Source organism: Meriones unguiculatus, chromosome 21, assembly GCF_030254825.1.
Source record: "Meriones unguiculatus strain TT.TT164.6M chromosome 21, Bangor_MerUng_6.1, whole genome shotgun sequence".
In the NCBI taxonomy this organism is placed as follows: Eukaryota; Metazoa; Chordata; class Mammalia; order Rodentia; family Muridae; genus Meriones; species Meriones unguiculatus.
This window is the reverse complement of record NC_083368.1, coordinates 9423091-9449234: the sequence shown is the minus strand read 5'-3', so window position 1 is coordinate 9449234 and position 26144 is coordinate 9423091. Positions and strand designations below refer to the sequence as shown.

The 26144-nt window shown below is 39.9% G+C and overlaps 1 protein-coding gene across 2 annotated transcripts in view; it reads right to left on the bottom strand.

Annotated features, from left to right (window-relative positions):
- The window catches only part of Grid2 (glutamate ionotropic receptor delta type subunit 2), a 1564629-nt gene that overhangs the window by 236693 nt on the left and 1301792 nt on the right, over nt 1-26144 (bottom strand). For both annotated transcript variants that reach the window (XM_060374191.1, XM_060374189.1), the window contains exon 13: nt 23664-23859. In XM_060374191.1, the coding sequence (XP_060230174.1) occupies nt 23664-23859 (196 nt within the window). The remainder of the gene's footprint in view (nt 1-23663; nt 23860-26144) is intronic.

The following is a 26144-nucleotide window of genomic DNA, read 5'->3' as shown; positions in this document are numbered from 1 at the left end:
CCATCCTGCCAAAAGCAATCTACAGATTCAATATAGTTCCCATCAAAATACCAATACAATTCTTTACAGACCTTGAAAGAAAAATTCTCAACTTTATATGTAGAAATAAAAAAAAAACCCAGAATTTCAAAATGATCCTATACAACAACAGATCATCTTGAGGTATCTCCATCCCTGATCTCAAGCTGTACTACAGAGCAATAGTAATAAAAACTGCATGGTATTGGCAAAGAAACAGAAAGGTGGATCAATGGAACTGAAGAGAAGACCCCAAAATAAACCCAGACACCTATGAATATTTGATTTTTGACAAAAAAGCCAAACCATACAATGGAAAAAAGACTGCATTTTTAACAAATTGTGCTGGTCCAACTGGATGTCTACATGCAGAAAAATGAAAATAGATCCATATTTATCATCCTGCACAAAACTAAAGTCCAACTGGATCAAAGATCGCAACATAAAACCAGATACACTAAATCAGTTAGAAGAAAAAGTGGGGAAGAGTCCACTTTTTGGCAGAAAAGACAACTTCCTAAACAGAACACCAACAGCATAGGCTCTAAGAGCAAAAACTGATAAATGGGACCTCATGAAACTGAAAAGCTTCTATAAATCAAAAGACATAATCATCAGAACAAAATGACAGCCTACAGACTGGGGAAGGATCTTCACCAACACTATATCTGACAGAGGGCTGATATCCAGAATATATAAAGAACTAAAGAAATTAAAAAGCAATAAATCAAGCAATCCAATTAAAAAATGGGGTACGGAGCTAAACAGAGAATTCTCTGTAGAGGAATATAGAATGGCAGAGGAACACCTAAAGAGATGTTCAATGCCTTTAGCCATCAGAGAGACACAAATCAAAAGAACCCTGAGATTTCACCTTACACCCATGAGAATGGCAAAGGTTAAAAACTCAAGTGACAACACATGCTGGGAGAAGATGTGGAGAAAGGGGAACCCTCCTTCATTGCTGGTGGAAACGTAAACTTGTACAACCACTTTGGAACTCAATCTGGCACTTTCTCAGAAAATAAGGTATAGTGCTTCCTCAAGATCCAGCTATACCACCCCTAGGCATATATACAAAAGATGCTCAAGTACACAACAAGGACATTTGCTCAATCATGTTTGTAGCAGCTTTATTCGTAATAGCCAGAACCTGGAAACAACCCCGATGTCCATCAATGGAAGAATGGATACAGAAATTGTGGTGCATTTTCACAATGGAATACTACTCAGCATTTAAAAACAAGGAAATCATGAAATTTGCAGGTAAATGGTGGGATCTAGAAAAGATCATTCTGAGTGAGGTATCCCAGGAGCAGAAAGACACACATGGTATATACTCACTTATAAGTAGATACTAGACCCATAAGATAGGATAGACATGCTAAAATATGTGCATCTAAAGATAAACAAGAAAGAGGACCCAGAGTAAGATGATCAATCCTCACTTAGAAAGACAAATGGGATGGACAGGGGAAGTAAGAGAAAACAAGTATCAGGACAGAAGCCTACCATAGAGGGCCTCTGAAAGACTCTACCTAGCAGTGTATCAAAGCAGATGTGGAAACTCATAACCAAACCTTGGACAGAGTGCAGAGAAAGAAGGGGGAGTTAGTAAGACCTAGAGAGGACAGGAGCACCACAGGGACCAAATATATCAGGGCACAGGGGTCCTCTATGAGACTGTTTCTCCAACTAAGGACCATGTAAGGATATAACCTAGAACCCCTGCTCAGATGTAGCTCATGGTAGCTCAGTAACCAAGTGGGTTTTCCCTAGTAAGCGGAATAGGAACTATTTCTGACATGAACTCAACAATTGGCTCATTTACATCCCTCTTCCCCCAAGGAGAAGGAACAGTTTTACTAGGCCACAGAGAAGGACATGGCAGCCAGTCCTGGAGATACTTGATAAGCTAGGGTCAGATGGAAGGGGAGGAGGACCTCCCCTAGCAGTGGGCTTGGAAAGGGGCAGGGAGGAGATAAGGGAGGGAGGATGGGATTAGGAGGGAATGAGGGAAGTGGCTATGGCTGGGATACAAAGTAAAACACCTGTGATTAATATAAAAATAAAATAAAAATTAAAAAATAAAAAGAATATCCAAAACAAATGGGGAAAACCCCAAAATCTCTTTGCATATCAATTTTCACTATAGTTTTATTTATGGTATTTCTAAACTGGAAACATATAGTTGATTGTCAGCAAGAGAATCAATAGGTACTATATGCTCTATTATACAGCAAAATGTTATCCTGGTGTAAAAATAAAGGAATATATTAACACAGACAAAAACACAGATAAGCTGAAAAAAACATACAGGCTGTATAGTGAGGTTCTATAATGGAATGGTTTTTAAGGTACTGGAATATGTAAGAATAATCTACGCTCATTCAAGTCAGCTTACTGGTTGTTTTCTTGGTCTCTAAATTAGGTGAGGTGTCTGTCAAATAAATGAAAATGCGTAAGGAAAAGATTTGGGGGAAGATTGTAGGTGATATTCTAAAGAATTTCTAGGGTGCTATTTCTTTCTGGCTTTTTAGAGACATGGGATACATATGAGCATTCACTGTTCAAGTCAGCAATGCATATTGTATACCCAAAGATTTCTAGAATCTTCTGCCTTAGGCATTATGCTAGGGCTTTGAGACATACCAGTGAGACAATAAGGCAAAGTTCATGCCCCTGTAGACCTAGTGTAAGAAATGAGCCAAACAAAAGAAGCAGAATATGCCTTAGAAAGTGGTATTTGCCATGAAAAATAACAAAATCAAACAAGAAAAATGCAAACTGATAAAGTATGAAAGGTATTGCATTTAAAAATAGTTTGGTAGGCAGAGGACCCCTGAAAGACTCTACCTAGCAGTGTATCAAAGCAGATGCTGAGACTCATAACCAAACCTTCAGCAAAGTGCAGAGAATCATATGAAAGAAGAGGGAGTTAGTATGACCTGGAGAGGACAGGAGCTCCATGAGGATCAAATATATCAGGGCACAGGGGTCTTTTATGAGACTGTTTCTCCAACCAAGGACCATGTGTGGATATAACCTAGAACCCCTGCTCAGATATAGCCCATGGTAGCTCAGTATCTAAGTGTGTTCCCTAGTAAAGGGAACAGGGACTATTTCTGACATGAACTCAATGGCTGGCTCTTTGACCCCTCCTCCCCCCCCCATCTCCTTGTGAAGGAGGAGCAGCCTTGCCAGGCCACAGAGGAGGACATTGCAGCCAGTCCTGAAGATACTTGATAAGCTAGGGTCAGATGGAAAAGGGCAGGAGGAGAAGAGGGAGGGATGGTGGGATTGGGAGGGAATGAAGGAGGGAGCTATGGCTGGGATACAAAGCAAATAACCTGTGATTAATATAAAAAATAAAAAAATTATTTTAAAAAATAGGTTGGTAGGATGAAGGCAGGCACGCGATGGTTTAGCGGATCAAAGGGGACCAGCAGGAGAAGTGCTGGAAAGGGAGAAGGGTATGTTGGAATGTGGCCATTGAACAGTATATATTTGTATGAAAATGGCTTTAAGTAACAGAGCACCATGTACAGTGAGCATATGCAATAACAAAAATGGTGATCATGAAAAGATCTGGGGGAGATCGCTTTGAGCCAGGACTTAAAGATGGTGACGAGTAATCCAGACACCTAAGTGGGAGTAAACAGACACAAGCCATGAACAGACCCTGGGATGTCAGTGGAAATACATAAGAAACACCAAAATAAAGTGAGGCAAGTCAGGAAGAAACCAAACCAGCAGACAGCAGCGAGGCTGGAAGGATTGCGATGCGTGCCCTGAGTAAGCTCAGTGCCATTTCCCCGTGAGAAACAGCAAGGGAGTGTGGCTGCAGAAAAGCAGGCAGAAGAGTCCCACCCAAACCCAAGAAATGGACTCCTGCCGCCGGGCTCAGAACGCGCAGCAGGTCTGAGGACTTAGACCTCTTGTAATGAACCAATGAGACTAGACGTGCAGGATAGGGTAAGAGGTAGAAAAGGTCTAGAATAATTTTATTCCTTCCTTCTGTGTCCTTGGAAGGGAAGTGTATGGAAACAGGAAAAGAAATATGAAAGAATGACTTGAAGGCACTGAGATTAGCAAATTGGAAAAGGGAGTTAAACACCAACTACGGAGAAAAGATGCAGAGTGGACACTCTTGTTTGGGCTCTGGATAAGACTCCAGACTTTCAAACAGCGTATTTCTAGATGATATGCAAATATTGCACTGAGCTCTTAGGGGGCTCTTAAACCGTTGTGAAGTGTGTAGAACTACTACTCCCACAAGCAGAGAGACTGTCAAACTTCAAAATCAGATGTAGGGCGCATTTAAATTTTCACATAATTTTTACATACAAAGCTCTGTCACAGGGCTGTGTAGTTATGTGTCCTATATGTGAGCAGCATGAGAGACAACATTCATATTTTGAGTAGAAAAGCCGATAAAGGCATCCCGTGCCTCTCAGCTTGGATGCAGTGTTACACTTGGGTATAATTCACAACTTTCCTGTAGACTAAATCTTTTATATGCAGAATAAAGTACATGAAATATTAAATGCAATATATTTCTGGCATACCCAATAACAAAACAACCCACCCATTTATGTATCACTGAGCAGAAAGTGTGTTCAAGCTTAAGGTACAAGTTGTAAGTCATCCATGGCATGTCACTGGCTTTGTGCTCTGGGGACAAGAAGCAATTACAGAGAGCAGCTAGTGAGAACCTACTCTTTCCATGACACTTCTCCATTTTCTTTCAAAATAAAATTTACATGTTCACAGCAATAAGCTTCTACTTCAAAGGTTAACAAGAAAAAAAAAATGAGTACTCCTTCAAGCTCCCACCTCCTTACTTTCTCTTTACTTTCCCACATTTTAGTTTGTAGTTCTCTGTTATGGTGAGTTAGGGGTGTGAACCTGGCACCTTCTCAGGATCATGACTAGGCTGAGTGACTAGTCAGTGGGGAACTTCAGATCTTCTTTATATTCACCTGTCTCAAAAGCTGAAACACTGTACACCAAGGGGAGCATATTGTCTTAGACTCTTAAGAAAATATTTAAGAAAACATAGTTTGGAAGTTGGAGAGAGTAGTTGGCAAATTCTTCTTAGTGTGCCATAGTATTTGTAACTAAATCAAGAAGAGAATTGGGTGCACAGAAGGTCGAGCCAGCATTCTTGAGCTAGTCCAATGAACATAAGAAATTGCAGTCTGTGGGACAATATACATCTGTGTGCCGAATGCACACACTGTAGCTAAGCACCAGCTAGTGAGTTACACCAACCCTGGCTATCTTGTTCATCGCACTTGTTTTTGATAAAGTGAAGATGCTTTGTAAGTCTGTCTCCACCAATTTCTTCAATCCTAGTTTCATTTGTTTTTTGTTTCTTTTTTTTTTACTCTGCATCCTTCTCACAGCTCTCTTCTCTTCAGGTTTGTATCTGGTAAAAAACTGGAGAAGACATGTAACTCATGAACATCAATGCCATTGCTGGGTGCAGTGGTGCACGCCTTTAATCCCAGCACTTGACAGGCAGACATAGGTGAATATGAGGTCCCGGCCAGCTTGGTCTACATAGTGAGTTCCAGGACAGCTAGAGCTACATAAGGAGACTCTGTCTCAAAACAAGACAAACAGTGATGACCATGATATTTTCTTGTGCTTTTCCTTAAATGTCACCAGTGCAAAATTCTGCAGTAAAAATGTTTAAGTTTGGACTGAAAACCAAAGTTGCCAGTGTTCAAAGCAAAGAGCAGCTCCGTGTGTCATGAAACTTGAGCTGAACTTTGGGTGTTGTCTAATTAAATTCCTAAGGGAAGAGCTAACTTTGTCTCTAGTCTTAGATTATGGCTGTTCTTTATACCATTTCCTCAGTTTCTAGACACGACATGAAACAAAGATACACAACTAATCATCTTTTTAACCATATATGTGTGTGTGTGTATACATATCTCTATATGATATATATGTAACACATATATGGCATAACTGAGCTGAGGTGCGGTTCAGCGGTCTCGGAGTACTTGCCTTGCATACACAAGGCAAAAGTACCAAAGAAGCCTCGTGTCAGTCTCTTTTACACAAAGTCATAGGTTTTTAACTAAATAAACACACAAGACTAAGTTTAGGTGGTGATTGATGACTTTTGCCTATTTATAAAACATCGTACTTTGGGATTTTAAAGAGAGTGGATAGGCTGCATCATTAGGATCAAACGATCTGAATTCACAAATAATCCTTGACTGATTTCTAATAAAGACGATTTTAGTGGCTCACGTTGAAATAAACACTAAGAATTAAACTGAAAACAGAATTTTTTCAGTTCAGTTCACCGAAGGTACAGAACACTGATTTGTTTTTTAACAAGTTACTAGAAATATAGGGAGAAACCAGACAGTAGAGAGTGTGCGAGGACAAATCCCAACCCAAGAAAAAGACTCTGGGGCGACAAACACAAACAGAAAAATAACAGTAAAATGAGAATCTGATCTGAGGATGGATATGTTTAAAGAGTTCAGTAGAAATCGAAATATTCCAGAAAAGACCCAGGGGAAACTTCCAGTGGTTACAGACACAGAACTTGAAAACAGTGAGCTCATAGATAGGAAAAGAAGGTAGTGGAATGAACTGATGGCTGCAGGGAGGTGAGCAGTGCCTGATGGGTAGGAGTGTGGAGGGATGTATAAGGAAGCAGGTAATGGGCTTTGGCAAATAGAAGCACGGGAAAGGAAAAGGGAGGCATTGGATCAATACCACGGGACAGGCTATTGGCATTCTTTGAGCAAAAATAATGAAGGAGTGAACAAAGAGTAAAGGGGTGGGTAATGCCAAACCATAAGAGACCTCTAAATGCCACAGCAAACAATTTGAGCTACGGCGGGCATTTAAAAGCTTATGCGCCAAGATGGATCACTGTTGGTACTATGGTAAGGGAAGATTGATGTGTAAAAGGTGAAGGGATACGTTAGTTGTTTCTACAGTCACAGAGAGTAATGACAGGAATCACTAAACTGTGAGCAGAAAGGGAAAAGCAGGAATTAACAGAAGAGAGGCTGCACAGGCGGCATTGAGAGTTAAAGCAATTAATTCACTCTGGTAAGAAAAATGTGCACAACAAAAATCACCCCTCAGTTTCCAGTGTTTGAGCAGCCAGAGCATTGGTGCTTTTGAACTGAGGTAAGAAAAGTGGACAGATAAGCATCAACTTGCAAAGAAAGATAATTAGCTTAGTGTCAGACTTCAGGCTGGCAGGGGCTGGGAAGGCGTCAGTAGAGAAGCAATGCAAGTGGATAAGCGATGTTTTCTTCTGACAAAACAGATGTCAAGATCATGGTGAGGCAACATTTGCATTTGATGTACCCCTCGCTTAACCTCGACTGCTTGACGAATTGCAAATAACGAGCAAAGACAGTGCAGGATTCGTGCCCTGAAAGATTCATGCACATGTGTATTGGTATAGTGTGGTGTTATTATATATTGTATTATATGTGTACACGACATACACGTCCATATTTCATACACATACATGTACATATACATGAAATCCTTTACATGTCATCCACAGTAGTGAGAAAAGTTTTGAGATTCCTAGATGTCAGTGAAGCTCTGATTCTTTCTTGTTGAGTTGCAAGGCAGTGGAGTCAGAGGCGTGTGAGCACTCCTGTGAGCTAGCTGCGTCCCAGCTACTGTGCCTCTGACACCGGGTGCCCCAGCTACTTGAAGAGCTTGTCAGTACATGACTTCCAAGTCTCAACTCAGTGATGTCTGCTTAGGGAAGATTGGGAGGTGGAGGTGTCTAGGAATTTGCAGTCTTCAAGGCAGGATATGCTCACTCTGACTCTCAATATCAGGAATGTCCATCTCTGGAAGCTTGGTTCCATGTTTCTGGGCTTGAGATGAGTGGTGCACCAAGACTGAAGTATGTGGGAGCAGAAATATTTAAATCATGTAAGCCACGAGGCAGAGACCTCCTGTGCTAGCCATCTTCCCCTTTCTCTCCATTTACTCAGTGTGGGCCTCCAGCCTATGTCCATATCTGGGGCATGTCTTCTTTCCTCAGGACAACCTCTCTGTAAATGGCCTTCAGACAAACTGAAGAATGCCATATGATTCTCCTAGGCAATCCTCAATCCAATTTAACTGACAAGATTGCCATCACATCGTAGCATCAATTTTGATTTTCATTTGTTAAACTGTCCAAACCTAACTCCCCATTCTGATTTGCTTTTCTTCATAGGCTTAATCGATTGCCAGCCTTTTCTGGGTTAGAAAATCACTAATGAGGCAAGCTATTTTGTGGGAGACATTGAAGCTTATGTTTCCTAACTGCTACCCTTTATATTAGAAGCCACCACTGTTTAATTTTCGATTGAAATACATTTGAAAGACAATAACCTTCAAGTTTATTGAACAACATAGTATTTATTAAAATGCATATTAAAATTGCATATAATTTTGTTTACTTTTATGCAGCTGTTTGTGGCTCACATACACGTGTAACAGTGAAAAGTGTTCATTCTTAATAAAACAGAAATATACAGATGATAGGTAGTATACATATGATAAACATAAATATATGGATATATGTTAGATACATAAATGATAGACATGATAGCTGATACATTGACAGATGAAAGATAGATGATACCTAAGTAGGTAGATAGATGGTAGGTAGATAGATGAAATCTGTAATAGATTGGTAGTTGGTAGGAAGATAATGGCAATAAAGAGAAATTGGAATCGTGTTCTCTTTGTGTGAATAGAAGTTTGTAATCAGGTGCTCTGGTGAAAAAGATGACACTATGGGGAACATGGTTCTCCTCAAAAACATTTTTTTTGAAAACAGAATTATATGATACAGCAATTCCACTTCTGAATACATATTCCTAAGAATCAAAAACAAGGATTCTAATAGATAATTGTATACCTGTGTTAACGGAAGCATACACACAACACCCAAGAGGTAAAGTTTTCTCAAGTGTCCCCTGTTGGTGAAAAGACATGCAAAACATGATGCCTGATTTCTAGCATGACCCCATCACCGTAATTGAGTGATGATCATTTTTACTTTTTCAGGTAGCCATGGCAATTAATTGAGCAAAACAAAACAAGGCAAAGATGGCTGTGGTAATGGCAGTAATACTCCATGTCAGGAGAGAGATCGGAGGGCCATAATTGGGATTCCACATTGCTGTTCCCTTCTGGCCTCCTATGTATGGATCCAGGTGGTCCTGGGAGATGCTAGTGCATAAGGCATAAAGGGTGAGCTGGAGGTGGATTCTATGACGCAGCCTCCATGAGCTCGTCAGCTTTGATGCGCTAGGACCTTCAGGGAGGCAGCTTCTGTGGCTTACCTGCACTCTCAGTAACCCTCCACATGTGCTCTGCACGTGAGTTCAGTAAAACCACTGGGGTTTGCCACGTTGAACTCGGGTAGACTTTTACTCTGGCTTGGCACTGGTAATTTGTCTGGGGTGAATAAACATTTGTTCATGCCGTCCCAGGAAGAGCTAACACAGCCAACATGAGGTGAATACTATTCAACTTTTAAAGTGTAAGGAAATACTGACACATGTAGTGACATGAACGAACTGTCAGGACACTTTGCTAAGTAATATAAGCTAGTCACAAATGAACAGAAAGTTTACGGTCCCATTTATATATGATATTTACAATCATATTCATAGAGATGAAAAGTAAAATGTCAGTGATAGTGAGCTGGGGACAAGAATAATGAGGCATTACATAATGGCCACAGAGTTTTAGTCTTATAAGACAGCTCAGAATATGGATAGTGGCTGTAAAATGTGAGTCTAGTCACTGTTCTTCAAGTGCTCACTTAAAATACCTAGTTTCTTAAATTTTATGTCATTTGTTTGTTTGCCCAATTTAAAAAATTAAACATTTTTTCTATTGTTTTCCTTATTTTAATCACTTCAATCATACTTGCAAGCTTCTTTTTTTAAATTTATTTTTTATATTAATTACAGTTTATTCACTTTGTAGCTCCCTCCATCATCCCCTCCCGATCCCATCTTCCCTTCCTCATCTCCTTGTGGTACATTTACACAATGGAATACTACTCACCAATTAAAAACAAGGAAATCATGAAATTTGCAGGCAAATGGTGGGATCTAGAAAAGATAATCCTCAGTGATGTGTCCCAGAAGCAGAAAGACAAACACAGTATGTACTCACTTATAAGTGGATAATAGACATATAATATAGGATAAACCTACACAAATCGGTACACCTAAAGAAACCAAGCAACAAGGAGGACTCTGGGTAAGACAATCAATCCTCACTCAGAAAGACAAACAGGATGGACATTGGAAGACAGAGAGAACAAGAAAATTAAACATTTTAATAAAAATATATGGGATCAATAAGATGGTTCAGTGGATAAAGCCATTTGCAGCCAATGCTGACGATCTGAGTTGAAGGTCCAGGTCACACATGACAGAAAGAGAGAACAGCCTCTGGCAAGTTGTCCTCCACCATGGTAACATGGCATACAAACACACACACACACACACACACACACACACACATACTGACATCCACATGAAAACATGACGTGTACACACACACGTATATTCATCATACATACACAAAGAAATATATTTAAAATTTTTATGTTAAATATTATACAAAAAATGTAATACGATATGGTGAAAATATATTGTAAATCAACTCCTATGATTTCAAAAGTTAAGATCTATCTTAGTTGCTGAGCTACTGAAAATCTATTTTGTAAACCTGGGCCCAGGGGACCCTGTAGAGACTGATACTCCAAGGACCATCCATGCATGGAGAGGATCTAAACCCCTGTTCAGAGGAAGCCCATAGGCTGTTCAGTTTTCAAGTGGTTTCCCTAGTAAGGGGTAATAGGGCTGTCTCTGACGTGAACTCAGTGGCAGGGTCTTTGACACCTGCCCCTGGGGTGTTCACTCTTGCCAGGCCACAGAGGAAGACAATGCAGCCAGTCCTGATGAGACCTGATAGGACTAGTGTCAGATAGATGGGAAGGAGGACCGCCCCTATCAGGGGACTAGGGAAATGTGCATAGGGGGAGAAGAGAGAGGGTAGGTAGGACTGGGAGGAAATGAGGGAGGGGGCTCTAGTGGGGATACAAAGTGAATAAATTGTAATAAATAAATTAATTTAAAAATATTTTTCTTTAAAAAAAAGAAAATCTACTTTGTATTTAGAGATGCTGATATCTACATATAGTAGAACAAAAGGAAATAGAAGATTTTATTTTCTACCAAAGATAAGTATGATTTCATGTTATAACTTATTTGTTGCCCCAAATACTCATTCACTCTTTATTTAATTATATCACAGGCTGAGTTGGTGCCAGACTGCAGAAATGTAAAAGATTTTGCAAGACAGATTGACTTTAAAATAAGGAAAATAATAGTTACAGATATTTAATGAGTGAGGAGGATTTGTAATCAGAAGCTTTATTTCCCAAGACAACAATGAATTTGGAAATGGAAGAACAGAAATATAGGCTGACGATCACGGCCTTTGTGCATCAGCTGGAGGACTGAATTAAGCAGTTGAGAAGAAAATTGCAGTACCGAAATGAACTCACAAATTAGACAGAGTGCAAGGGTGAGGGGGAAATGGAGGGAGGAAAGGCCTGTTATGAATTCAAAGGGACATCCAGGAGCTGGGCTTACAGGGCACGAACAGTGACTGTTGAGGTTTCTGACTACCGCTGGCTGAACAGATGGTACGGATTCTAAGTGCGTGTTAAGAGAACATGCTAGCTCGAGAGTTCAAGAGAAACAAGCACACAGGCAGGACAGCCTGACGTCTTCATTAGAAAATGCTCATAGAGAAGTATTTCAAAATGTTGAGGCTTTTCACCATGTCATGTTTTAAGATCCTTGTCTCTGTTCTGTCTCAGGGATAGAAAGGCAAACAGTGAATGGCTTAAAGACATATTTACAGAACCTTAAAAAAAAAAAGCAAACTATTCTTTGCAAAGTAAATGCGTTTCTTTCTGTGAAAATCCTGGCTGCCAAAAGAAGTGTGCTCTAAGTGCAACTGGGGCCTGTGGGTTACAGCAGAACACGACCAAACGCTGTTTCTGCCGTCGCTCCTGCTTCCCTGGAAACAGAGGTACAGAGGTGGGGATGGCCAGGAAGACGAAAGCATTGAGGGTGAAGGGATGAGTAACAGGGATCATAGATTTTTCATTATTCATATTGAAAAGAGCTGGGTGAGATGCCACAATATGGAACCCGGTTAGCCAGGAAGCTGAGGCAGAATTTCAAGTTCAAGGCTTGTCTGGGTTACAGAATAAGTTCAAACCAGATCATCTACCTCTTTTTTACATTTTTTTTAATTTATTACAATTTATTCACTTTGTATCCCAGCTGTAGCCCCCTCCCTCATTCCCTTCCAATCCCAACTCCCCTCCCTCATCTCCTCCCACACCCCTCTCCAAGCGCACTGATAGGGGAGGTCCTCCTCCCCTTCCATCTGAACCTAGCCTATCAGGTCTCATCAGGACTGGGTGCATTGTTTTCTTCTATAGCCTGGTAAGGCTGTTCCCCCCCTTAAGGGGAAGGGTCAAAGAGCCAGCCATTGAATTCATGTCAGAGATAGTCCCTGTTTTCATTACGAGGGAACCCACTTGGAGACTGAGCTGCTAGGGGCTACATCTGTGCAGGGGTTCTAGGTCATCTCCACACATGGTCCTTGGTTGGAGTAGCAGTCTCAGAAAAAACCCCTGGGCCAAGATCTTTTGGTTCTGTTACTGTCCTTGAAATAATCCCTTTTAAATATAAAAGGAAAGCATTGGAGACACACCTCAGTGGGACAGTTTGCCATAGTATGGAAGCCCCTGGGTTTAGTCCACAGAAGCACAAAATATAAGATTTTACATAAGATTTTATAAAATTGTAATAGAAATGAAGAAAGCAAAGATTTGCAATTTATAGATATGCAAAACATACCTTTAAAATGTTCAGTTTTACTCCAGCAGCACCCCTTCTCTCAGCTCCATATCCCAGCCCACAGCACTGGCTGAAGACTCTTGCTTTACCGGAGGCCATGTGGGAGCTCGGAACCCTTAGGTACCTGGAACTCCAGAGACCATACTAGTATTCAGAACCCCAGAGGCCACATCTGTTCCCAGAGTACCAGAACCCTGGAGGCAACACGAATACCCCAAGCCGCAGAGGTCATACAGACTGCCAAAACCTCAGTGGAAACACACTACTGAACCTAAACACTCGCTGGTCACCAGAACCATGGGTGACCAGAGAGGAAACGGAAAGCAAGGGGAGAAAATCCAAAAAAATACATCCATCCAACAAAAATAAACTCGGCAAATTTTTACTGAAACATATAATATACCTAAACCTATATCATCAGAGGGCAGCATAAGAACACAATCAACAATACCCAGAGCCAGCTATCCTACTACAGCAAGCTTTGGATATTCCAGCACAGCTAAAACACACACACACACACACACACACACACACACACACACACACACACACTACCACCACCACCACCACCAACAACAACAAAAGCTTTTCCAAGCAAATAAACCCAAGAAGCAAGCTGGTATAGCCATTGCAACATCTACCAAAATAGATTTCAAGCTAAAATTAATCAAAAGAGATGGGAAGGAGACTTCATACTCATCAAAGAAAACATCCAACAAGATGATTTCTAATTCTGAACATTTAGGCCCCAAATGCAATGGCACCCACTTTCATAAAAGAAATATTACTAAAGCTTACATCACATACTGAACTTTATACATTAATAGTGGGAGACTTCAACAGCCCCTCCCACCAATGGACATGTCATCCAGACAGAAACTAAATAGGGAAATATTCAAACTAGCAGATGTTATGACAGGTATCTGTAGAACGTTTCATCCCAACACAAAAGAGTATACCTTCTCTGCGCCTCATGGGACATTCTTAAAAATTGACCACACACTTGCTCACAAAGCAAGTCTCAAAAAGCACAAGAAAATTGAAATAACCCCCTGTATCTTATCAGACCACTACAAATTAAAGCTGGATTTAAACAACAACAGAAACAACAGAAAGCCTACAAACTCATGGAAGCTGAACAACTCTCTATTCAATGATCACCGGGTCAAAGCAAAAATAAAGAAAGGAATTAAAAGACTTCCTATAATTCAATGAGAATGAATGGACAACCTACCTAAACTTATGGGATACAAGGAAAGCAGTACTAAGAGGAAAATTCATAGCACTAAGTACATTCATAAAGAAATTAAAAGAGGATGTGATACATTTACACAATGAAGTGTTACTAAGGTATTAAAAACAACATCATGATACTTCTAACTGGCTTAGCTGTAAAGTATATGATAACCATGCTATAATCCACAGGTCCAAAGAAGCTAAGTAACAAGAAGGGCTCAAGGGAGATGAGTGAATCTCACTGAGAGGGAGAAACAGAATTAGGTGGATGTTGAGAAAGGACTGGATGGGGGTTGGGGTAGGGATGGGAAACAGGAGAGATCAAAGCACAATGGAAACTCCCAGGAAGCAGTGAGGATGACCCTCCCTAAGACTCCTAGCAATGGGGGAGACAGAGCCTGAACTGGCCATCTCCTGTAACCAGGCAAGACTTCCAGTGGAGGGACTGAGACACCAACCCAGACACAAAACCTGCAATTTGTCCTCCTTACAAAATGTGCTGGAGTAAGGGTGATACAGAAATTATGGGAGTGGCCAACCAACCCATGCCATGAGAGAGAGCCCACCTCTGAAACTGCTAGGAGAGCCAGAAGATGGGGGATGGATAGCTCAGGGATCAAAAATAGAACCAAAAATGAAAATCAATAAAATGATTTCTAACAATATTCTGCTATGCATTAGAGACTTAAAGAACTATATTAAATAGTTATGGAAAGAGTGGACAAGCTTGTCTTGACCCTGATTTTAGTGGAATTGCTTGAGTTCCTCTCCAGTTAAGTTGATGTTGGCTATGAGCTTGCTGTAAATTGCCTTTGTTATGGTTAGGTATGATCTTGTATCCCTAATTTCCCCAGGAATTTTATTATAAAAGGCCATTTCTGTATCCAATAAAATGACCATGTGGGTTTTGTCTTTCCATTTGTTTATATGGTGGATTATTGATTTACATATATTAAACCTAAAAAAAAAGAAATTAAAGGCAAACGGGACAGACATCTGAAGAGGGAGAAAACAGGAAACAGGACAGGAGCCTACCACAGAGGGCCTCTGAATGACTCTACCCAGCAGTGTATCAAAGCAGATGCTGAGACTCATAGCCAAACTTGAGCAGAGTGCAGGGAAACTTACGAAAGAAAGTGGAGATAGAAAGACATGGAGGGAACAGGAGCTCCACAAGGAGAACAAGAGAACCAAAAAATCTGGGCCCCGGGGTCTTTTCTGAGACTGATACTCCAACCAAGGACCATGCATGGAGATAACCTAGGACCCCTGCACAGACGTAGCCCATGGCAGCTCGGTGTCCAAGTGGGCATCCAAGTAAGGGAACAGGGGCTGTCTCTGACATGAACTCAATGGATGGCTCTTTATTTACCTTCCTGAGGGGAAGGGCAGCCTTACCAGGCCACAGAGGAAGACAATGCAGCCAGTCCTGATGAGACCTGATAAGCTAGGGTCAGATGGAAGAGGAGGAGTACTTCACCTATCAGTGGACTTAGAGAAGGGAATGGGAGGAGAAGAGGGATGGAGAATGGGATTGGGAGGGAATGAAGGAGGGGAATACAGGGGGATACAAAGTGAATAAACTGTAGTCAATATAAAAAATAAAAATAAAAAATAAATTAGAGAGACCTCATTTTAGCAACTTAAGAGTACACCTGAAAGCTCCAGAACAAAAAGAAGCAAATACACACAAGAGGAGTAGATTGGAGGAAATAATCAAACTCAGGGCTGAAATCATAAAATAGAAACAAAGAGAACAATGTAGAGAACCACAAAAACAAAGAGTTGGTTCTTTTAGAAAATAAATAAGATTAATAAACCCTTATCCAAGCAAACTAAGAGCAAAGATTGAATATCCAAATCAACAAACTCAGAAACGAAAAGGGGGACTTAACAATAGACACAGAGGAAATCCAAAGAATCATTAGATATAATTAAAAAACCTGAACCTCACAGAATTGGAAAACCTAAAAGAAGCTGATAAATTTATTGATGGATACCAATGGTAAATCAAGATCAGATAAACAATTTTAATAGTCCCGTAACCGCTAAGGAAATAGAAGCAGTCATTAAGAGTCCAGGGCCAATTGGTTTCAGTGCAGAATGCTTCCAGATTTTTTCAAAGAAGACCTAATACATAACTCCCCCAAACTATTTCACAAAATACAAACAGAAAGAACATCATTTTATGAGCCCACAGTCACCCTGATATCAAAATCACACAGACTCAAGAAAGAGAATTTTAGACCAATATGTCTCATAAACATTACTGCAAAAATACTCAATAAACAAAATGAACCCCCCAAAACATCAAAAAGATCATCCACCATGATCAAGTAGGATTAATTGGAGAGATGCAGGGATGGTTCAGGATATGAAAAACCTCTCAATGTAATCCACCATGTAAGCAAACTGAAAGAAAAAAAATGACCATCTCATTAGATGGTGACAGAAATTAAATACCCCTTCATGATAAAAATCTTGGAGATACCAGGGATACAAGGCACATACCCAAAGATAATAAAGGCAACATACAGGGAGCCTTTAGCCAACATCAAATTAAATGTACAGAAACTCAAAACAGTTCTACTAAAATCATGACAAGACAAGGCTGTCTGCTCCCTCGGTAGCTATTCAGTATTAGCACCTGAAGTTTTAGCTAGGACAGTAAGACAACTAAAGGACATCAAAGGAATACAATTGGGAAAGAAAAAAATTAAAAGTACTGCTATTTGCAGATGAGTTGATAGTATACATAAGTGACCACCAAAATTCTGTCAAAGAACTCCTACAGCTGATAAACACCTTCAGCAAAGTGACTGGCTACAAAATTACCTCAAAGAATCAGTAGCTCTCCTATATGCAAATAATAAATAGAATGAGAAAAAAAATCAGGGAAACAACATCCTTTACAGTAGCCACAAATGATATAAAATATCTTGGTGTAACTCTAACCAAGCAAGTGAAAGATCTGTGTGACAAAAATTTCAAGTCTTTGATGAAAGAAACTGAAGAAGGTATCAAAAGATAGAAAGATCTCCCATGCTCATGGATTGGTAGGATTAGCATAGTAATATAGTAAAAATGTATTGTGGGAGCTGGAGTGGTCAAGGACACCACCAGAAAACCCACAGAATCAACTCACCTGCTCCATAAGAACTCACAGAGGTGAAACCAACAAGCAGGAGGCCTGCATGGGGTTGACACAGGCCCTGAGCATACACGCTACTGTAGCATTGTTGCTCTTCTCGTGGGACTTCTAACATGAGAGCAAGGAGTTGTTTTTGACTTTTTTAAATATAATTTTTATTTTTTATATTAATCACAGGTTATTTACTTTGTATCCCAGCTGTAGCCCTCTCCCTCATTCCCTCCCAATCTCACCCTCCCTTCCTCATCTCCTCCCTGCCCCTCTCTAAGGCCACTGATAGGGGAGGACCTCCTCCCCTTCCATCTGACCCTATTTTATCAGGTCTCATCAGGACTGGCTGCCATGTCCTCCTCTGTGGCCTAGCAAGACTGTTCCTCCCCCCAGGGGTGGGGGGGGATGTCAAAGAGCCAGCCACTGAGTTCATGTCAGAGACAGTCCCTGTTCCCCTTACTAGGGAAATCCACTTGGATGCTGAGCTGCCCTGGGCAATGTCTGAGCAGGGGTTCTAGTTTATATCTATGTATGGTCCTTGGTTGGAGAATCAGTCTGAGAAAAGACCCCTGTGCCCAGATATGTTTGGTCCTGTGGTGCTTTCATCCTCTCCAGGTCTTACTAACTCCCCCTTCTTTCATATGATTCTGACTTTTTTCTGCCCGCTTTTGAGACTTCTTTTCCTCATATTGGGTTGCCTCATACAGTCCTAAAAGCAGGGGATGTGCTTAGTCTTAATGTAACTTGATATGCAATGTTTGGTTGAAACATGGGAGGCCTGTCCTTTGCTGAGGAAAAAAGTAGGAGTAGTGGATGAAAGGCACAGAGTTGGTGGCAGGGAGGGACTGAGAGAAGAGGAGGGAGAAAACACTCTGGAGTGAGATGTAAAAACATAATAAAAATGTTCAATTTCACTAAAACATTAAAAAACAGAAAATTGAGGCGAAATTCTATGCATCCACAATTTTGACCAACTGAAAAACAAAATAGTTGAAATACCACTTAATTCTAAAGTTCTGGCAGGAAATGAGGGTAATAGGTGTATTTGTGATTATTCGCATCAGGGACTGGTATCTTTAGAGACCATATTACATCGCCGTATATATGCAAATGTGAGTGTTCTTCAACTTTCAGTACCATTTTTTCGGACTGTGTTTATAAGAAAACCTGTTTCATGTCTCAGCTCCCGGCCAGGCAAACAAAGAATATGTCTACTAGGATGGGGTGTCACACATCTTATCATGGATGAGGCCACGAGTTCTATCACCTAAGAAACTATTCTTCTTTCTTGTCCTCTCTCTCTCTCTCTCTCTCTCTCTCTCTCTCTCTCTCTGTGTGTGTGTGTGTGTGTGTGCATATGTGTGTTTGCTCTGCACTCCTTCTGAGAGTCACAAATGAGTGGATAATCAAATCAAAGAACCATTGTTAGGCTCTGTCCTATATCATTTATGAACATCATCTCAGATCTAGCAAATCTGCCAAATTCCTTAGAAGCCCTTTCATCTGCTTCTAAACCCATTCTTCCTTAACTTTCCTTCTCCCTCAGTAGAAAAGCCATTTCCGACCTGTGAATTGGCCTTTTCTGTCTTGATTTCCTTTAAATATTCAATTTCCTTACTCAGTCTTATGTCTATAAACACACTCTAGATCATTATAATTAAATGTCATATTCATTAGCACATCGAGGGGGAAAATCTCATTTGATTTTTCAATCCTGCTTCTCCTCTTCCTTTTTTCAATATACAGCAACATCTTTGTTTCAATACACAGCAACATTTTTTTTCTGACTATGGAACTAACAGCATTGGGTTTGCCATCAACTATTTTCTTCTACATCCATGTTAAATCTTTCAGAAAATCTTGTTCAGCCATGGTGTGTTCCTGCCTTCTTGCCGGCATTGCAGCAGGCCTCTGACTCAGGAAGTCTGCAGTGTGCAGCACATTTCTTGAGTCTGTGTGCTTCCTGGTTTCACTCTTGCACTATACTCACTGTCCTATGGCTCCCAGTCTCTCCTTCAGGTCTCTATTGTCATGTACTTAGAGCTGTTTCTCAACACCCAATAAGTGTGACACGTTTGTTGCATTCTGGTGCTTCCAATGTTTCTTAACTTGATCTTTGAGTCTTTGCTGTGAAACACAGATTTTAAAAGGCTTTTTTTGGACAGGTTATACTGGTGCCCAATGAGTACCATGATTACAGGAGTGCGCCATCATGCGCAGCCCTCATGCTTCTTTGTAGCTCTCACTTATGTACCTGTCTATTTCCTTAGATCACATTATGCCTCTGTTGGACCAGAGACTTTGCTTGTTGTATTGGACTTTTCAATGCCTAGAGGAATTCTGGGGGAAATAACAAATGGGTGTGTGCTCAGTGAATATAGAAAATTACAAACTCATTGTGTCCATTTTTAAATATTTAATTTTTTTGTGCTTATGTGTTTTGCCTCCATATATGTGTACCACATGAATGCCTGGTGCCCACAGAGGCCAGAAGAGGGCACTGGAGTTACCAGTATTTGTGGGCCATAATGTGAGTGCCAGGAACTAAACCCAGGTCCTCTGAAAAAGCAGTAAGTGGTCTAAGTTGCTGAGTTATCTCTCCAGGCCCCACCAGCCAAGAGTTTAGCCAGATCTAAGTTAATGGGGTAGGCTTACCTCACTAGATAATAGGGTTTGTAATTTGTTTGTTAGCCCCAGTCCAATAGGTGACACTCTTTCAATCACACCTACTTTTGTCTTGGCTTTCATTTCCACTTTGGTATGACAAGCTGATCAAGCCACTTATACCAAGCCAGTAAGCAGCTCTCCTCCATGTTTACTGCTCCAGTTTCTATCTCCAGTTCCTGCTTCAGTTCCTTTCCTGATTTCCTTCAGAGATGGACTGTGATGTGGAAATGTATGCCAAATAAAACTTACCCAAACTGTTTTTTTCAAATCACTATTTAGTTGCAACAACTGAAAGCAAACTACGACAGTACCAATGGATTCCAATACCACAGATGCTGTCATTTAGGTCAAATACTGCTGCTTCTGGCACCACAATCCTCTGGTTTCTGCCTGAGCTTATACACCACTATGACTCCCTCATCTGGAGAGTGATTTACCCTCCTGACCCCCAGGAGTCTTCTCACCAGGCCCAATCTTCCTTACCACTAGAGGACTTCATTACAACAGGTCTAGGAGGCTTTGTTCACCACCATAGGGTTTACTAGGCCGTTAGAAGTGGATATTGCTCTCATATCTATCACAGACTTTTCTCAGTGTCACACGCTGATCACACATCCCTGGTCAGTTCTTCACCTGTAACCTGGTGGTTTCTCTGTGCATTCTTGGAAAGTACCTGTCTCACCCCCATGCCCACCTTGATAAAAGTGTAATAGATGCAATGACTGCTCAGTGTTCTAGTCTGTATTAGGTTTTAACAGAGATGAAATTGCCATTATGTAATTTTAGAACACTGTCAAGTCCCAGGTGTGGCCTCTTTCCTTACATCCAGATTCCACACGCCACATTAGGCTTTTCCCATATGTTCTTTGCCAGAATGTGATTTCAATCATATTACATTTCTGTCTAAAACCCTCTTGGGCTTCCTATCCCTCACAGATGAAAACCAAATCAGAATGCTCTAGGCAGCCCTGCATTAGTATGAAGTAAACTTTACCATGCATAAGAATCACTCTCAGATCTTGTAAGACTAAGATCCTCTTTCAGAGGCCTGGGGTGGAGCTGCTGTATTTATGATCAACTCTCAGGCAGGGGCTCTTGCTGTCTCTTCAGCTGATTAACTGATTCTCTTCAGCTGATTAACTTTCTTTATCAGTTGAATCTCAGGAGGCAGACACTGCTTTCTACTTCTCACACTGTGCTGTCTATTTTATCATAGTTTTTAATAATAAATGTATTAATTTATTTTAAATTAAAGGAAGAACTAGTAGTGATACAGTTTTGTAGTTAAAAATCATTCACATACCCATTCTCTTGTTAATCTCCCAAAATATCCTAAAAGGTTTACGGCTCTGTTCATATTATTTATTGAAGATTTGCATATGTCATATTGTTTCATCATTACACTTTTAAGTTTTTAAGGCGGGATCTTTCTATGTACTTTAGACTGGTCTGGAACTCACAGTTCTCTTGCTTCAGCCTCCCAAAGCTGGGATTACAAAAGAGAGTCAACCAAGTGGCTTTATTTAATGTTGAGAAAACCTACCGTCACAGTAAAGAAAGAAATTCTTACCATCGTTCTAAAACTCTCAAGGTCCAGGAAGAGTCTAAAATAAATTCTGTTTGCAGAGCTTATTTTAAAAATCAAGCTAGACTGAACTCCAGGGTGGGAGGCCTTCCCAGATCAGGCTTCGTTTTCTATCGGGATCATTTCTTTGTCAATGAGTAAAGTGACATAGTGGGAAAAAATGACCTGTAGATTGTCTCTTCAACATCCACACTAACATCATAATTAAAATCTCATATCTATTACCATTTAAATGATGTTTTATATCCCTCTTGTCTTCCTCACCAGACTATAGCTCCTGAGCCTGGGGACTTCTTCCTGATGTTAAACTATTCTCCATTTTTTACCTAGGAGCCTGGTACAGAACTGGTATTTAGCAGATATTTGAAAATGGATACAAAAATGCATGAGTGAATACACGTTTGTTTTAAAATATTTCATTGTGATTATAGGTCTGATGAAAGAAAATGAACTATCTCTAAGCTTTTCCTCTGAAAATGTAATATAATTACACGATAAAAATTCTATTAATACCCATCTTCAAAAATAGTATTTCTGTTTTTCTACAGTGGGAAGTAATGCTAGGGGATTAATGAGGGCCTCATCTGCACTGAACACATTCTCTTGCATGAAAGTACTCCTTCCAACCTGTAAGGCTCATTTTTGATAGTAGATGAAGATGGTAGATGGTAGATGAAGAAAAACTATTTCTTCAAACCCTTTAGTAGACTTATCCATAAACTCAAATTAACTTAATTTTATGAGTACCCATGTAATAAACCCAAAATATCCATCCTTTCTCCCTTTCTCCAATATACAAGCTTAACCACATACTGGTTCCTTCTCTACTCCCAGCCTCCTATTCCGATGATACCATATTAATATTCCAGGAGCTAATGGTCCTTCTGAGAAAGACAAGAAAGCCATAATCTCCAATCAACACTTTTGATGAGAAACTGGATTTGTATGAGGACAAAGTCATCAGAGGATGCTTCAGGCAGAGCAAGGCCATGCACTTTCTCCCCTGGTGTCTTCTGCTAACATGCTAAGAATATTTCTTATAAGCACCATTAATGTTTGTAGAGATGGTTCCATAATCAGCATCAGTTCTCAAGGCAAGGATGCCAATGGGGCAACAGCAAAGATTATTTAGATTGATCCCAGAGGCTGACAGCCATCTTCAAACCTGAAGCAGAGGAATCAGAATAGTAAGCCTTCCTCCAGCAGAGCATTTACATTCTGAGCAGGAAGCTCAGACCTGGGGTCAGAACTATTCTGAGATGAAAAGTCACAGAGAAAAGTCACTGCCGCTGATGACAGCCATTCATTTGTTTGTTTGTTAATTTTTTCATTCCATGGTCACCTAGTAAATATCAACCACAGCTAGCCACTGGTCATAATTTAAGCAAAAACCTATCCAGTTCTATCATGGAGGCTTCTGGGACCTGAATTGTTTGTGTATATTTGTAAATAAACTACATCTAGAATGAAGAATAGCTTTTAATTTTTTTCTTTTCAAATGTGAAAAGACATTTCTAAGGCTTTTAAATATACCTACTTCTAAATGATAGTTATAGAAAAATAATCAGATAAAGATTTTTCCCTTTGGAAAACAGAAACATCCATTCGCAGGAAACTTATTTGTTGACAAGATTAAATTTTTCTTCCAAATAGCTTTAGATAATCACAAGTAAAGATAAAATTTTAGTTTAAAAACAAATGCTTTATAGAAAGAACCATGAGTTATTTAAATAGATTGGATAATATGAATGATATTTGGAATGGGATTTGGGAAAACTTATTTAGTTTTTATGTTTATAAGTCTTTAATCCTTTTCTGAACTAAAGAAGAACTCCAGTTTTTTAGTTTTGGATGTTCAAGGGAAATTTATTGGTGAGACATCACAGAGTATCTGGAGTTTCCTTTATGAAGATGTTGAGTTGCTTAAAACAGTAAAAATATAATTTAACTAAAACTTTGATGTCTGAATTACAATAAACAAGAAAGAAATCTCAACTTATCCATGACCTTGTTGAAGACAACCTGATGAAGACATAGATGAAGAGCGCAGTACCTTTTGAATGCCTGCTTGGGACTCCAGAACATTGTTCTCCGACCCATTGCTTCGGTTGATCATTCGCCACATCTGGGAATACATGCTGTCTCTCTCAAATGGATTCAGCCCTTTCATGCGGACATGCTGATATACTGCAGAGTCCAAAACTGTGCCGTAAGGGATATCTGTTTGCTTTGACAGATCTTGAAGAGACCTTGGTTATTGGAGAAAAGAGAGACATAAGAAAGAGTCAAGTACAATATTGTCAAGTACTAATGAAACTGAAGGAACAAATACAGTATTTATCCAAAGCCAGATACAAACAACCTTTTTTTTTAATTTGTGGTTTCTTAATATTGAAATGTAATGTTTAAGGAGAACTGCCTTTAAGTTGCACATGACAAATTACCAAGAAACAGCATAGTTAGCAAAGTAAAGGTGAAGGTTTTAGTACTAATGCTTTGTGCGTGTGTGCAAGCTTCATGGGGGAAATTGAGCTATCTCATCAAAGTAGTGGCAGATCAGCAGTGACAAACTGAGTTGTTCATTTGTCTCCCCTGTGACAAGGCTTTAATGCTTTTTATAACATAATAGTGTTTCATATAAACAGCATGTTTTGAAGTTTAATAAATACTTAAAACCTAGTATTTATGATAGTCATTACTGGGTGGATAATATATAATGACAAGCAAGAAACATATATCATCCCGATGGAAATGCCTAACATTCACAACTATTTCATCAAGATGACAAGGGTTAAGAAAATAAATGAACAGGGAGACACAGTCAATGAGGGACCAAGCAAGTATCCAAATACAGAGCAGGAATCCCTGAAGGTATTTCCACTTTAAGATGCTGATGCTTCTATGTTTCTTTGTGAATGTGTGAAGGAGAGGGAGAGAAAGAAGAAAACCAGGAATAGAAAAAAAGAAGGTGGACAGAGGAAGAAAATAGAGACAAAGACAGAGAAAAGACTGTTCTTATGAAGTTCCAACAGGACACATTTCATTCAGAATATATTTTCAGTTTTAATTATAATTCTCTAAAATTTCAAAACAGTCTTTGATTTGAAAGTAGTATATATGATGAGTTTCCTTAAATTTAAGTTTGTTGTTGTTTGTTTGTAAACAAAAAATCTATTTGGGATTTCCAGGCAAAATAGTAGAATAGAAGCCAAGTAAATCAAATCAAACAGTCTTTGATTTGAAAGTAGTATATATGATGAGTTTCCTTAAATTTATGTTTGTTGTTGTTTGTTTGTAAACAAAAAATCTATTTGGGATTTCCAGGCAAAATAGTAGAATAGAAGCCAAGTAAATCCAATGACTGAATACAGTTTGGAAACTAAAGAGAATAGGAATATTTAATCACTCCATCTGTTATTTATCCAAGTCTTAGATTTGACTTGATCAACACTCAAACTATCCTTACCCTTTGTTCCTTCCCTTTAATTACATCTTTATTTTTTTAATTTTTTATTTTTTATATTAATTAGTTTATTTACTTTGTATTCCAGCTCTAGCCCCCTCCCTCATTCCCTCCCAATACCTCCCTCCCTTTCTCATCTCCTCCCTGCCCCTCTCTAAGGCCACTGATAGGGGAGGTCCTCCTCCCTTCCATCTGACCCTAGTTTATCAGGTCTCATCAGGACTGGCTGGAACCTCTGCCTCAGTGGCCTGGTAAGGCTGCTTCTCCTTTGAGGCAGGGTGAGGGGATCAAAGAGCCTGCCCATGAGTTCATGTCAGAGATAGTCTCTGTTCCTCTTACTAGGGAATCCCTCTTGGGTGTGAAGCTGCCATGGGCTACGTCTGAGCAGGGGTTCTAGGTTATATCCATGCATGGTCCTTGGTTGGAGAATCAGTCTCAGAAAAGACCCCTGTGCCCAGATATGTTTGGTCCTTGTGGCGCTCCTGTCCTCTCCATCTCTTACTAACTCTCCCATCTTTCATATGATTCCCTGCACTCTGCTGAAGGTTTGGTTATGAGTCTCAGTATCTGCTTCGATACACTGCTAGATAGAGATAGAGTCTTTCAGATGCCCTCTATGGTAGGCTTCTGTCCTGTTTCTTGTTTTCTCCTACTTCCAATGTCCATCCCATTTGTTTTTCACACATGGTATATGCTCACTTTTAAGTGGATACTAGATCTATAAGATAGGATAAAATACTAAAATCTGTACACCTAAAGAAGCTAAACAAGAGGGAGGTCCCAGGATAAGATGATCATTACATCTTTCTAACAATGTAAAGCATCAACCCCCACCCTACAAACACCTTATCTTTCCAGCAGGGGCTAGCCTCTCAAATCCAAGTGTAGGGTGAGACAGCTGGTCAGCCAGTTCCAGGTACACCCTAAATACAGCTTTAAAAAAATAATTAATTTAATTTTTATTTTTTTACAGTTTATTCATTTCATAACCAGATTGTAGTTCCCTCCCTTATCTTCTCCCAGTCCCACCCTCCCACTTTCTTTTGCCTACTATCCTCCTTTGGTCCACTG